A 12,445-nucleotide genomic window follows, 5' to 3' on the forward strand; every position below is an offset into this window, starting at 1 on the left:
GTGTTGATTCTTCTGTCAGATGAGACACTAGCCCTGCTATGCTGAAAATGAAGGCAGTTTAACATTATGGTAGCTCCAGGGTGTGGTAAAGGCACCATCTTGGAAAAGGGAAGGGTGACAGCACAATGTCAGTTATTTAATCCAGAGTCCTGAGAAGTTCTCTGACCATTTGGTGTTGTTCAACTAGAGCACAGTTGGCCCTCTTGAGCTTTTGTAAACACTGATAAACTAGTGCAAGAAGTGTGGCTGTGAGCCAAGCACTCGGATGCCCTCACTGCATTTCTGGATCCAGGAAATAAATATGGAGTCAGCTTCAGAAGCATCTTTTGAAATAGTACAATGTATGTTCAGGAGAACGGGTGCCATCTGACATGTAGGGTCCACGGCAACCAGAAGCAGCACTGGTGTGACTCTTCCAATCTGACTCAACACTGTTTCTACCACATCATCCTGGATGGGACAGGGGTGGGCTGACATGAAACAGGAGTGGGCTGACATGAAACAGGGGTGGGCTGACATGAAACAGGGGTGGGCTGACATGAAACAGGGGTGAGCTGATATGAAACAGGGGTGGGCTGACAGGACTCAGACAATTTGACAGTTCAGTTATAAAGAATTTTCTAGCAATGAGTGGTACTTCTAAGAACTGTAAACATCTATATTTTGAGTGTTAATGTTTAAAGGCTAATATTCAGAGAATTTGAACCTTAAATACTTTTTTCAAGAAAGTGGAAACTTTGTCCCATCCTTCCAGGAAAATTCCCCTGAATTTGTAAGACCAGCTTCATCCTATCTTGACCTCAGTTCTCAATTTTCTTCCCTTGGGAGGTATTCCTTAAATAAATTAGATTATTCCATGGCATGGCTTACACAGAAACGTAAGGTGAATGAGCAAACTGTAATGTTCCTGCACTGTGGTACAACTGTTGCTGTTCTCTCTAGCTCAGACAGAGTGGACAAACACATTTAGAATTTTTCTGCATTTAGAAGATTCTCTCACTTCCCATAAGTGAGACCTGATTCTTTGTATTTAGTTAAGAATGCAAAGCTGGGGAAGAAGAGATGGCTCAGCCATTAAGAGTACTGGACGATCTTCCAGAGGACCTGGGATCTATTCCCAGGACTCATCAATGATAACTCCAGCTCCAGGGGATCCAATGTCCTTTTCTGGCCTCTGCAGCCACCAGGCTGCACATGGTACACATACACACGTGTGTATGCAGGTGAAACACTCTTTCACATAAAATAAACAAAAAACAACAAAAATGTAAAACTTTTGGTTATAATATGCCATAATCAGACTGGCTATGTTACAAAATGAGAACAAATAACAAGTGCTAACCTTAGCATCATGACTATTGATAATACTACCAACCCCAGTATCTATGAAACACAGAGTATCACAATGTCTCTCCCTCCCCCTTTCCCTCCCCACTCCCTGCCCCCCATGTGTGTGTGTGTGTGTGTGTGTGTGTGTGTGTGTGTGTGTGTGTGTGTATGAGTTATTTATTGCTGATAAACAATGATCTCATAATCCTTAAGTACTTCAAAGTAAACTGGCCATTTTGCTCATGAATTCAGATATTTGGATACACAATATGCACCTACAGTGCTGGCCATGACATGACTACTTCACATGTGCTCTTACTGTTATTAACACTGTCTTATTTATAGGATGGATCGCATCAAAGCCCGGCAACAAAAGTACAAAAAGGGTAAGGAGAGGATGCTGAGCTTGACCCAGGAGTCAGGGGAAGGCCAGGACATCCAGAAACTCTCAGAAGAAGATGATGAAAGTATGTCACATTTTCATCTTACCGAGTGCTTTGACATCTGGTACCAGCATGCTATTGGTAGGGCTGTAAAGTACCACTCATTTCCATGTTGTCAGGAGCCTCCCAATGTAACTAGATATGTTTGTTTCATTAGCACATATTTAGTGAATGAATAATTTTGCAAGCATCTATTCTTCAATATGATGCCTTTAATGAACAGAGCCTCGTTTAGTTCACAGACATATTTCTAAAGAAATTGGCATGGTTTTTGCTTAATCTGTTCCTTTAGGGAAGAGGTTTTGGATATGCTACTTTTTACGATACAAATTCAACATGAAAATTAAATATGCATGCACACTTTATGTCACTTGTGCATATTTACAGTTCAAACTTCAGCTATTACTCATTACAAAGAATTCACTGTGAAACATAGAACTTGTTATTATATTTAATTATAGATTTATCCAATTACAGCTTTAACAGTCTTCTATAGGCACCTGCATGATTTTCAACTTCAGGGAATAAAATAATAATGCATGGTTTCTTTCAAGTTCCTAGAATATCTATGTTGGCAGTAACTCTCCTCCAATCATGTACTGACATTATCAAGAGAAAAAAGTCCTACTGCTGTGCTTGGTGCATGTTAATGAATTATTTACCACTAAGTACTTCTTTAAAATGGGCAATGATTCTTTCATATTAATTTAATCAAAAAATTCAGCCTAAGACACATTTTTGATGAATACTTCCTTTTTGATATTTTTTTACATGCTCTCAGATCCTAGGAAGAGAGTGAACATGTAGCATACTGTTAAGAACGTTCAGTGTTTACCTTTTCAGGGGACTGTTAGCTCATGAGTAACTTTTATAGTTAGCAGACTTCCTTTTCCTGGCCTCTGATGTGTTTTTGCAACTTACCTAGATTTGACAATTTGAGTTGTTAAAGCGTGGTTTTCAAAACGTGTGTGCTCACTTCCTAAGAATTAATGTCTGGACATATTTCATTTTAGGAGAAGCAGACAAACAGAAAGCCAAGGGCAAAAAAAAGCAGTGGTGGCGGCCTTGGGTTGATCATGCTTCCAGTAGGTTCTCTTGATCCTCTTCCAATCTCACCAGTTCTAACCCTTATATCCTTGACCAGAATTCAGGCTCCCCATGACCTGTGTGTCCCATGCATGGTTTGATCCTTGTGACTTGATAGGGGGTCAGAGTGTAAGAACACTGCTGTGCTGATGGGTCCCTGGGCCCCATGGACCCATTCTTTCCGAGAAATTAGCATGGTGGCTAAAGCAAGCCAAAGATATGATATAGAGAATATTATGTAAGAAAGCAAAGAACAAAATGCACGATCTAAATCTGTGGTCAAGAACTCTGCTCCCTTTCCATGTGTGGTTGAAAACCCTTAAGGATTATGTTTGGCTCCTGCTGGGATTCTGAAGGATGACTTCTCTGTTAAAAGTGTCTGTGACCCTCTTTAAGGCACTGGGCGTGGATGTCAATGAGCCCCACCCCTCCCTGTCTTCCCAGAGCTTTGATTTCATTTGCATTCAAGAGTTTTTAGAAGCGTGTTTAATATACAGATGACAGATAGCCTTAGACGAATTTACGTTGTTCTTTAATTCCTCCAAATCTCAAAATGATCCTGCAACAGTAAACACCCCGAACACCTAGGCCCAGAATGCAGCACAGCCTCAGACTTGACCAACCAATAGGAAAAATCAGGAAAGCAGCATTTGCTAGCCACATAAATCACAATGTTTCCCTCCTGATGTTAAAAATGGATGTGTGGCTACAGACACCATTGGCTCTGTAAAGGCATATGTGTTCTGTAAAGGCCAATACTGGACAATGGTTTTATAATGGAATGGCCCATTATAATCTAGTCTTCCTGGATTCCTTAGGTATAGTAGAAAAGTGGGAAGTCATTATTTTGAAAATAATGTGTAGTATCCTTCACCCTGTTTTTGGCTTATGCTATACATCCACAACTACAACTTATTTGATTGGACAAAGAAACTCACACAGGGCCAAGAGCAACCCTGATAGAAGGAAGCCATTAGAAAACTCCATAAATCACAGTCGTTTCCATCCCAGATCATGAGTGTCACTGCCACCTGCAATTGGTGTCTCTCACCCCGGAAGTTGTCTTGTAAAATCAGCAAGGCAATTTAAATAGCATGAAGTTGGAAACTTGCTTCCTATCTTTGGATTTGATTAGACGTAAACCTTTAATATTTAATTTCAGCAGTATGGTTAAAATTTAAAAAGAGAGAGAGATGCAATGGATTCCGCTTAATTTTCTGCCCATGATCAAAGGTTCAAGCTGAACTCCGATGTGGCTCCTCTGTCTACGGGTCATTGGCATATTAGTCAGGTTAACGATGTGTGAACAGCACTAAGTGCCTATTCTATCAAGTCACAAGTAAACTGTGCCTACTTTTCTGTTTTTAAAGGGCCTTTGCTGATTTAGTGTGACCTATCCATTTCACAAGTCACATCAGATTGAGTGGGTAAATTCCCACTGCAGTGACTACAATTGTCTCTCCATTTTGGCATCTAAATCATTTCAAAAGAATTGGATATGGTCTTTGATAATCACTTTCCATGTTGGTAACACCTAGCTCCCAGTGATGGTTAATGACATTAGATTTTTCTGATTCATTTCACCCTCATTATATCAAACTCTTCTGATAATCAACTCCGTGTGCCTTGTTACAACATATTACAGTGCAATAATGGAGAACTGTCTGTAACACATGGTTTGGAATCGTATTCTACTTGTGGTACTAAATTTCTTCTGTATAACATATTTTCCTTTCTAAGTTTGAAAGGAACAAAAGGGGAAGACTGTGTCCTTGACTGTTTTTAACCCTTGTTCAAATCACTTATCTTTAGATCTGGAAGAATGTTAGTAGAGGACCTTGCTTTTATCTGTTGAGTGACTGGGCTAGGCACTGGAATTGTTTCTGAGAAATGCTGAGTTCAAGTGGAGATGCAGTGTCTACCAATAACAATGCTCATTGAGATGGTTGGTTAGCAGCAAAGATGTCAGCACAGCTGTGGTGGCAAATTTGCTAGTTCCAAACCTATGCACACACACAGGACTGCATTATTGCTGTTCAATGATACCTTCTTTCCCACTGGAGTGTGTCTCTGTATCAGTTTCATGTGACCTTACTCAATACCTAACCTTGCTTTGTTGACACATGTCTAGTATAAAGGGTCAAGTTTCTGTGTACACAAGTAGTGGAATTCTAAAAGTTAGTTTCATACCAAGTAATTTATCAATGACATCAACATCTGTGTTTTATATCTGAACACAGCCTGGAGGCATTGTCTTCAACTGCACTAATGTACATGGACTTTTTACTTTGTACAATGTACAAAGAACACTAGCAACACACACTAAAGAAAGGGATTTCCCTAGCTTTGCTTCAACAATATTTTCTGAAGGACTTAGAAACTTGGAAAAAAATTTTTTCATTTTTTCAAGTGTACCAGTTCTACTTGTTTATATAATGAATTGGTGATATTGCTCATGATAACATCAATGTTTGAGATGAAAGTCACTTGGGTTCAACCCTATGAATAAAAGTGATAGAAGGTATGATTGAATACAACGCCAGCTACAGTTCATCTTCATGCCTATAATGAGGGTAAAATGTTCCATCTCATAATGCCCTGTGTTTGTCCCAATAGACTATGTGAAGTAGAGCCCACAAAAACTTCCCTGCAAAATCTCTCAGCTTAAGTGAAGGCATTACTTGAATGGTCTCCCTCACTGTCAAATGTAATGCTGTAATTTTGGTTTGTTCTTGCTTATTATGACCTTATGCTGTATTGCATTGATTCCCTCGGGCCTGGACCCAATCCTCTAGGCCTGGTTTTTTTTCTTCAAAATATGAGTAACAAATCACAGTGCTTCTGTTCAAGGATATAAGGCCCAATTCATTCACTCTGCATCTTCTTGAATGAAGGCTCGGAGTCATCTGATACTGTAGATGAAATGGTTCAACTTTTGACCATAGCCAGTGACATCCGAGTGACCAGTTTTAAACAGGTTTCCTGTTACCTTATGAGGTGTAAGTCCAAATTATAACTTAAAACATCACATTGTCTCACCCCAGAGATGCCTTCATAGTTTGCAATCCCATATACAATTAGAAATCATGAGTGTGCTTTCCCACAATGATGGTACAAGTCTTGTAGCATCAGAAGGGAGTCTCTTTTCTCTATTAAATTCAAAAGTTTTCAAACATCTGAAGATTGAATTTCCCAATTGTCTTTAAGTCTCTAGACATATCTGATTTCTTTTTTCCCATTCCTGACACAGACAGTATGTTCTTGCAAGGCAAATGTCAGATTCGGCAGAAGCAGGCCATACTGTTTGGGCTTTGTACCTGATGGTCAGTAGAGTTCCCCTTGGATTTCATTATGTTCCCAGGGAATGGCTTGTTGACCAGAAGTATGACAGAGCCAAACCCTATGGACCAAGGCTGCTGTCCTCAGTCAGTCCCATGGCTATTTGTAAGAGCAGTCAGACTCGATGTTGTTATCTTGTTTTGTTTTTAATATTACCTACCCTTTTCCTCTTTGTGGCAATGTGTTTGTTGTTGTTGTTGTTGTTTATTTTATTTTGTTTGTTTTTTTTATTCTTTCTAATGTCTTGTCTCCTGTTGCCTCATGTGTTACATGTAGAGAAGCCAGGTCTGCATAGTATTAAAGTGAAGTAGAGGCTGGTGGCACTGGCCTCAATCCTGGGTCACCCTGGTTGATTGTCTGTAACAGACCATGCCAAATCTTCCACTTCACTCTGGCCTTTGTCTAGATGATCAAAATTGATGAATTGCCAAGCAAGAGTGTTCAAGTATCTTGGCATCTCCAAATGGATTCAGCCCTACAAAACAGAGAAGAAGGAGAGAATTGCCAGGCCAACCCCATAGTCGCTGATCTCTTAAATGGCACTGACAAGGCCTCATGCTCTGTAGACCCAGCCATGCCAGCCCTAGACTAAAATGGGTTATTTTCGTCTGTTTTCTCCTGCTAACATCTCTCGCTGTGGTCTTCTTGAGGGCCATCTGTGTATCTTTGGTGGGGGTTGGGGGTATGCATTTCATTAATAAGCCCCCAGGTTTCTTGTGTCTCTTTCAAAAAGTAAGCAAATATTTTGTTTTGCTTAGTGGTCAGGAGTGGAGATTATTATTTGTTTGAAACGGATAGTGAAGAGGAGGAAGAAGAGGAACTTAAAAAGGAGGATGAGGAACCGCCACGGAAGTCAGCATTCCAGGTAATTTAGAGGGATGGGAGAAATGGCACCCATCACTAGGCAGAAATAAAGCAGTTGTTTTTTAATTGGCAAGTCTTGCTTACAGGCCTGGATGACCTTCTTTGTACTCCTACGGTGCAGCTCTCAGAGTCTTCTGGTGGATATCTAAAATTGTGTATTTCTAATTAAACTGTAGCAATGCTCCCTCTCAGTGACATCACAACCACAATTTCACATGAACAGGATGTGGGTCAGCTCTTCGTCCCTGAAATCAAAGCAACTTTGATGACCTAAACATAAAAAATTTCTGTTGCAAGTAGACAGATCTCTCGGCATCGCCTCGGATTGCTTGAACATTGGGCTCCCAGTTCCCTGTGTGAAAGAGTTGATTGTGTAAATAATCCACGAGCCCTGCTTTGAAACGATCACTTAAATATTGCATTTGGGTCTTAAAAAACCAGTTTTAGGTTTTGTATTACTAATTGTAACAGAATACTAAATAACAACCATAAACAGCCAGCCCAGTTCTGATCTTTTTCAGCTGAGATCTCTCTGCTCAGGAACCTGCTGACTCAAGCCCACTCTGACCCACCTTCCACTGCAATGTTAATGGGGGTAGATACAATCGATCCTTCTTGAAGATGAGGCCTTGTCAGTGCACGGGAGTGAACTCTTTGTACATGTTTCTCTTATCTCTGGACCACAGGCTGGAACAGCTATATCCCATTTTTCATAGTACAGGACATATAGAAAGGTATCCACAAAACCCTCTGATTACACATAATAAGGCTATGCATTGTTCCCTAGACAGGCCTTTCATAACTGGGCAAGCTCAAACAGCTAGTCTTTGTGATGACATCAAAAGCCCAGTGGTTTGTGGAGGCTCCTTGGTGTGTGATGCTTGCTCCCTGGCTCCATTGTTCCTCTGTGTGTTTGGTGACCATGTTTGTGTGCACAAATGAAGGTGCTTGCCAAATACTAATGACTTAACAGCCTTACTTTTTATCTAATGAATTTTATGCTAACCGCCACTTACCATACAGCAAGAAGAGAACATGGACCATCCTCACTGTGTTTATGGAGGACATGCTTTGACTGGGTCTGCTGTTTCCTAACTTCCAAGCCCAGTACATTTTATTCTAGCTTTGGTGACTGGCATGTTTTAACCTCAACGTTAATTGTAGAGACAAACCCATGCAACATCATATATTAAACTGTTAACTTTTGTTTGGTTGCATTTTTCCCCCTACTAATTACTCTTGCTTTGTCCTTCTTTGTAGAGAGCTATTGGGAAGTTTGCCTCGGCCATTTTAGCCTTGCCAAAGTCTGTCATTAAACTTCCCAAAACTATTCTTCAGTATTTAATCAGAGCTGCAAAGGTATTTCATGTTTTACTGGTGTGTAGCGTGTGGCTCTCTGCTCCATAGAACTGTAGTGAAACATTCTTATATCTACATTTTCTCTGTTCTATGAGTTGTACAATGAAAATATCGTATGGATGTAAAACATCGAGTCTTTCAAAAAGAGTTCTTGGGAGCCAGACTTCTTACCATTTTACTACTTTTTAAAGTAGACACCACCAGAGATTATCAAAAATAGAAAGAGAAAATGCAGATATATGTGTACTTTCTCTCTTCATACTTTTACGTAAGTTACATCTCATTTTAAAAGGGTTATATCTGGTTGCATGCAGCAGTTTATAATGAGTAAAACATTAATGGTTTTCTCAAAAAGCTGGCAAAAAAATCTGTATGCCTCAGTCTGTAATGAGTAAAACATTAATAATCTTTTTTTCTCAGAAAGCTGGTAAAAAAAAAAACAATCTGAACAATCTTACAAAAAAGAAAAACCCTCCCGGATATGTCCCCCTTTCAGCTTCTTGTTAGTCTCCAGCCTCCTCATTTGGACCCGCTTATCTAGTTTCTGTATCCAGCATCTCTCCTATCCTCCATGCTCACTCCCAGAGCACAACAGTACTATTGAATACAGTTTAACTACACATTTGTTTAGTTCATCTAATACATAATGGAAGTCAGTCAACTGCCCATATCACAGTCACCTCATTAAAATCCACAAAGAAAAAAAAATCATCCTGCTTGTATCTTATAGTACCATGCTTTTCCTTCCAAATTCAGCCAGGCCTGAGCTCAAAAACACTTGGGTCAGTATGATATGACGGTCCTTGCGTTCAAGCAAACAGTTGGGATAGTGACAGAGACCAGTGTTCCTTGCCATTTTCTCATGATCTCATTTCCATGCTTACCCTTTTTCCACTGGTCATACAGGACCTGACATCCTGAGTCTCTGTAAAGCTCGCAGGTGAGGCCATATGGCTGGTCTACCTGGAGCCACAGAGCCCACCCTCTGACTGCCTTTTATTTTAAATTTCAGAAGGCTCACTTGAATTAATAGTCACTGCTGTTGTCTCTGTGGGGACTTTATCTTTTCTTCTCTAGGAATACATATAAAATTCTCAACTCGTAATTTTAAAATTATTAAAGAGAAGCTGCCATTTATCCATCCCTTTTGTTACTTAAAACAAGGCTACAGATGGTTAAATAGTGGTCACAGTCCAATTAGAGGACAAATTATACAATGTTATCAACTTGACTTAAGAATCCATACTCTAATGAAACTCTCTCTGTTCAAATATATATATATATATTTGAATACATATACATATATATGCATTTTTGCTTAATGGCCTTTTAATAAAAAACAAATCTCATTTTCTTCTAATTATGAAGATAAATGCTAAGATAAAGTCAGACATACACACACAAGCATACACATGGCAGTGACTATTAACTGAGCCCTCAGACTTTGTGTGCATATTTCCAAACACTTTCTCCTTCCGGCTGATGTAGTTAAAAGCACCCTAGACAAGCCACCAAGTTGGGGTGAGTTAGATTGCGCTTCAATGTCATGATTTTGGAGGTCAGCAAAAAACTTCCATTTCTTGACTCAGTGAAGACCAGAACCCTTTTCTGAAATAGGAAAAGGCAAAACTGGTCCTTGGTCAGATACTTGAAACTTTAAAATGTTTATGTTTCAATTGGCAGTCCTGAGATAGCTTTACCTGAGAACCAGAAGTCAGTGGCTCACAGTGTGGTTGCCCCATCTTGCTTCCTTAGCTTGCATGAGCAGAATGTACCTCGTTTCACCCCTTAGGGACCAACAGAGTCAGTAATTCCCCTCACTATGTCAGATCACTGATGGTCCCTTACTTGCTTTTCATAAAGTCTGTTAATTCTGCTCTTCTCTGCCTTCCTCTCTCCCTCCCAGCTGTTTGCTTTCTCTTCAGAAAAAAAGATGTCCTACAATCTGTGTACCTGCTATACTTACAAACCATCACCTTTTAACTTCTGTTTGGGATTCTTTCATTTTATAAAAGAATAATTGTTTAATACTCTCATTGAATGAAATGTCATCCTCTGTTGTTCTTAAGCCTGAAGATTTATTATTAGTTCGGTTTCTTTTGAGACAAACTGTATTGTGCAAATTTGCCTTTTAATGGATAAAACCTCAGAGATAAGTAGCCAGATTCTCAAACTGATGTGTTCAGTGAAGATCCAGCAGTCCTTGCTTTGATTTTACCGAACATCAGTTCATTTCTTAATTCTATAAAATAGGGCATTTTGCCTCCAGGATTTGTTATTTAGGAATAATACCAATTTTACATTTGTGTTAACTGACCATAAAAAGTCACATTTCTACCAGTGAGGGAAAAGGAAGTTATTTTTTTTCTTGGACTATGTACCCCTCCCTCATATTTCCACATGTGGAAGAGTTGGATATTTTCTATTGATATCAGAATGCCAATCTGTTTATGTAGTATTTTCAAAAAAAACCTGAAATATGAAAATAATCTAGGATAAAATGACACTATATGGGTTTACAGCTGTCCCTTCTGTATGCTTGTCTTAACTATGACGATGGAAAACCCAGCTTCCCTGAGACCGGGTGTTGCATGTCCAGCATGCCTGCTTGGCTTCACCATTTCTAGGGGTTGATTTGATGTGTCAGCTCTTAGTTTTATTGCTTTTGCATGCTTTGGGGGATGTGGTGGATGGCTCTTTCCAAACTGCTCTTTTTTGGTTATTGGTTATAAAATGTTGATGCAACAGTCCTCAGCTCTTGAATGCCACTGACCAAGGGCAACCGGAGGCACCAGCATCCCTCCCTGCTTCCCTGGAGTAGCTCACTCTTAGCTGACATTAGTTTATGTTTAAAATACTCATCCCTCCTGCAGAGCGGCCTTCTCAAGTTACCCATAACCACTCTTAGGAGTGTATTGAAGATGCAAAACTTACTTCTCCCAAGTAAACAGGACAATTAAAGATATCATTTTGCTGTAGACTAAAAAGTCTGGTGGAAGAAACTCCTCTAATAGAGTTTATGAAGACTTCGGCTTCAGCTTGTTGAGTGCAAAGCAAAAATGAAAAATGTCACTGACTGAGTATCACAAACGGGGGGTGGGGGGTGTTTCGGTGAACCGATGGTTTGTTTTTCACCCAGAGTTTATGTCAAGATCATGTGTGACACCAAAGGAAGTATATTCCCATATCTGTTTATGTGTTACAATTTATGGTAACAAAAGAACAGGGTAAGGAGGGTGTGGTGGTGCATGCCTTTAATCCCAAAGTTTGGGAGACAGAAGCAGGTAGATCGACAAGGCAAGTTCTAGGCCAGCCAGGATTATATAATGAGACCCTGTCTCAAACAAACAAACAAGCAAACACACAAACAAAACCTAAACTAGCAAAAGCCAACTCAACATAAGAGGAATTTGTAAGAGAAAACCATTCTTACACAGAAGAAGCTTGACTTAGGTCCATTTTCATTTTCAATTACTTCTTCAACGTCAGAAAATAATTGGACGGTCTCCTTTCAGTTCGTCTACCAAGCCTGGATTACTGACCCTAAAACAGCACTCCGACAGAGGAGGAAAGAAAAGAAAAAGTTGGCCAGAGAAGAGCAGAAGGGAAGACGCAAAGGATCTGGGGAGGGTGAGTGCAGGGCAGGAAGCAGCCATTGGCTGTGCACCACAGAGGAGGGATGCAGGGGACATGGGATTCCTTGGATGCTTCCAGATGGGGTTTTCAATCTAAGAGAGTTGACCATTTTGAAGGGATTGTATTACCAAAGCACGATGGAACTCTCTCTTAATTAAGTTCCTATCCTGTGATAAAGACCATGACCTAAGGCAACTTGTGAAGGAAAGGATTTATTTTACCTTACAGCTTGTAGTACATCACTGAGGGAAGCCAAGGCAGGAACTTGGGAAGGGAACGCTGCTCATTACAACAGGACCACCTGCCAGCGGGTGGCAAGGTCCCACAATGAGCTGGGCCATCCCACTTCAATTGTCACTTGAGAAAATGTACCACAGGCTTGACCCCAG

General features: G+C 40.1%; 1 protein-coding gene across 4 annotated transcripts in view; it reads left to right on the plus strand.

Annotated features, from left to right (window-relative positions):
- Piezo2 (piezo type mechanosensitive ion channel component 2) overlaps positions 1–12,445 on the plus strand; it is a 368,801-nt gene that overhangs the window by 311,894 nt on the left and 44,462 nt on the right. For all 4 annotated transcript variants that reach the window (XR_013103651.1, XM_076912558.1, XM_076912560.1 and 1 more), the window contains 4 exons: positions 1,675–1,796; positions 2,786–2,857; positions 6,956–7,062; positions 11,936–12,050. Coding sequence is in view for 3 of the 4 variants with exons in the window: in XM_076912558.1 (XP_076768673.1) it covers positions 1,675–1,796; positions 2,786–2,857; positions 6,956–7,062; positions 11,936–12,050 (416 nt within the window). In the remaining variant the exon portion in view is untranslated. The remainder of the gene's footprint in view (positions 1–1,674; positions 1,797–2,785; positions 2,858–6,955; positions 7,063–11,935; positions 12,051–12,445) is intronic.

The sequence above is a fragment of the Arvicanthis niloticus genome, chromosome 14 (genome assembly GCF_011762505.2).
Source record: "Arvicanthis niloticus isolate mArvNil1 chromosome 14, mArvNil1.pat.X, whole genome shotgun sequence".
NCBI lineage: Eukaryota > Metazoa > Chordata > Mammalia > Rodentia > Muridae > Arvicanthis > Arvicanthis niloticus.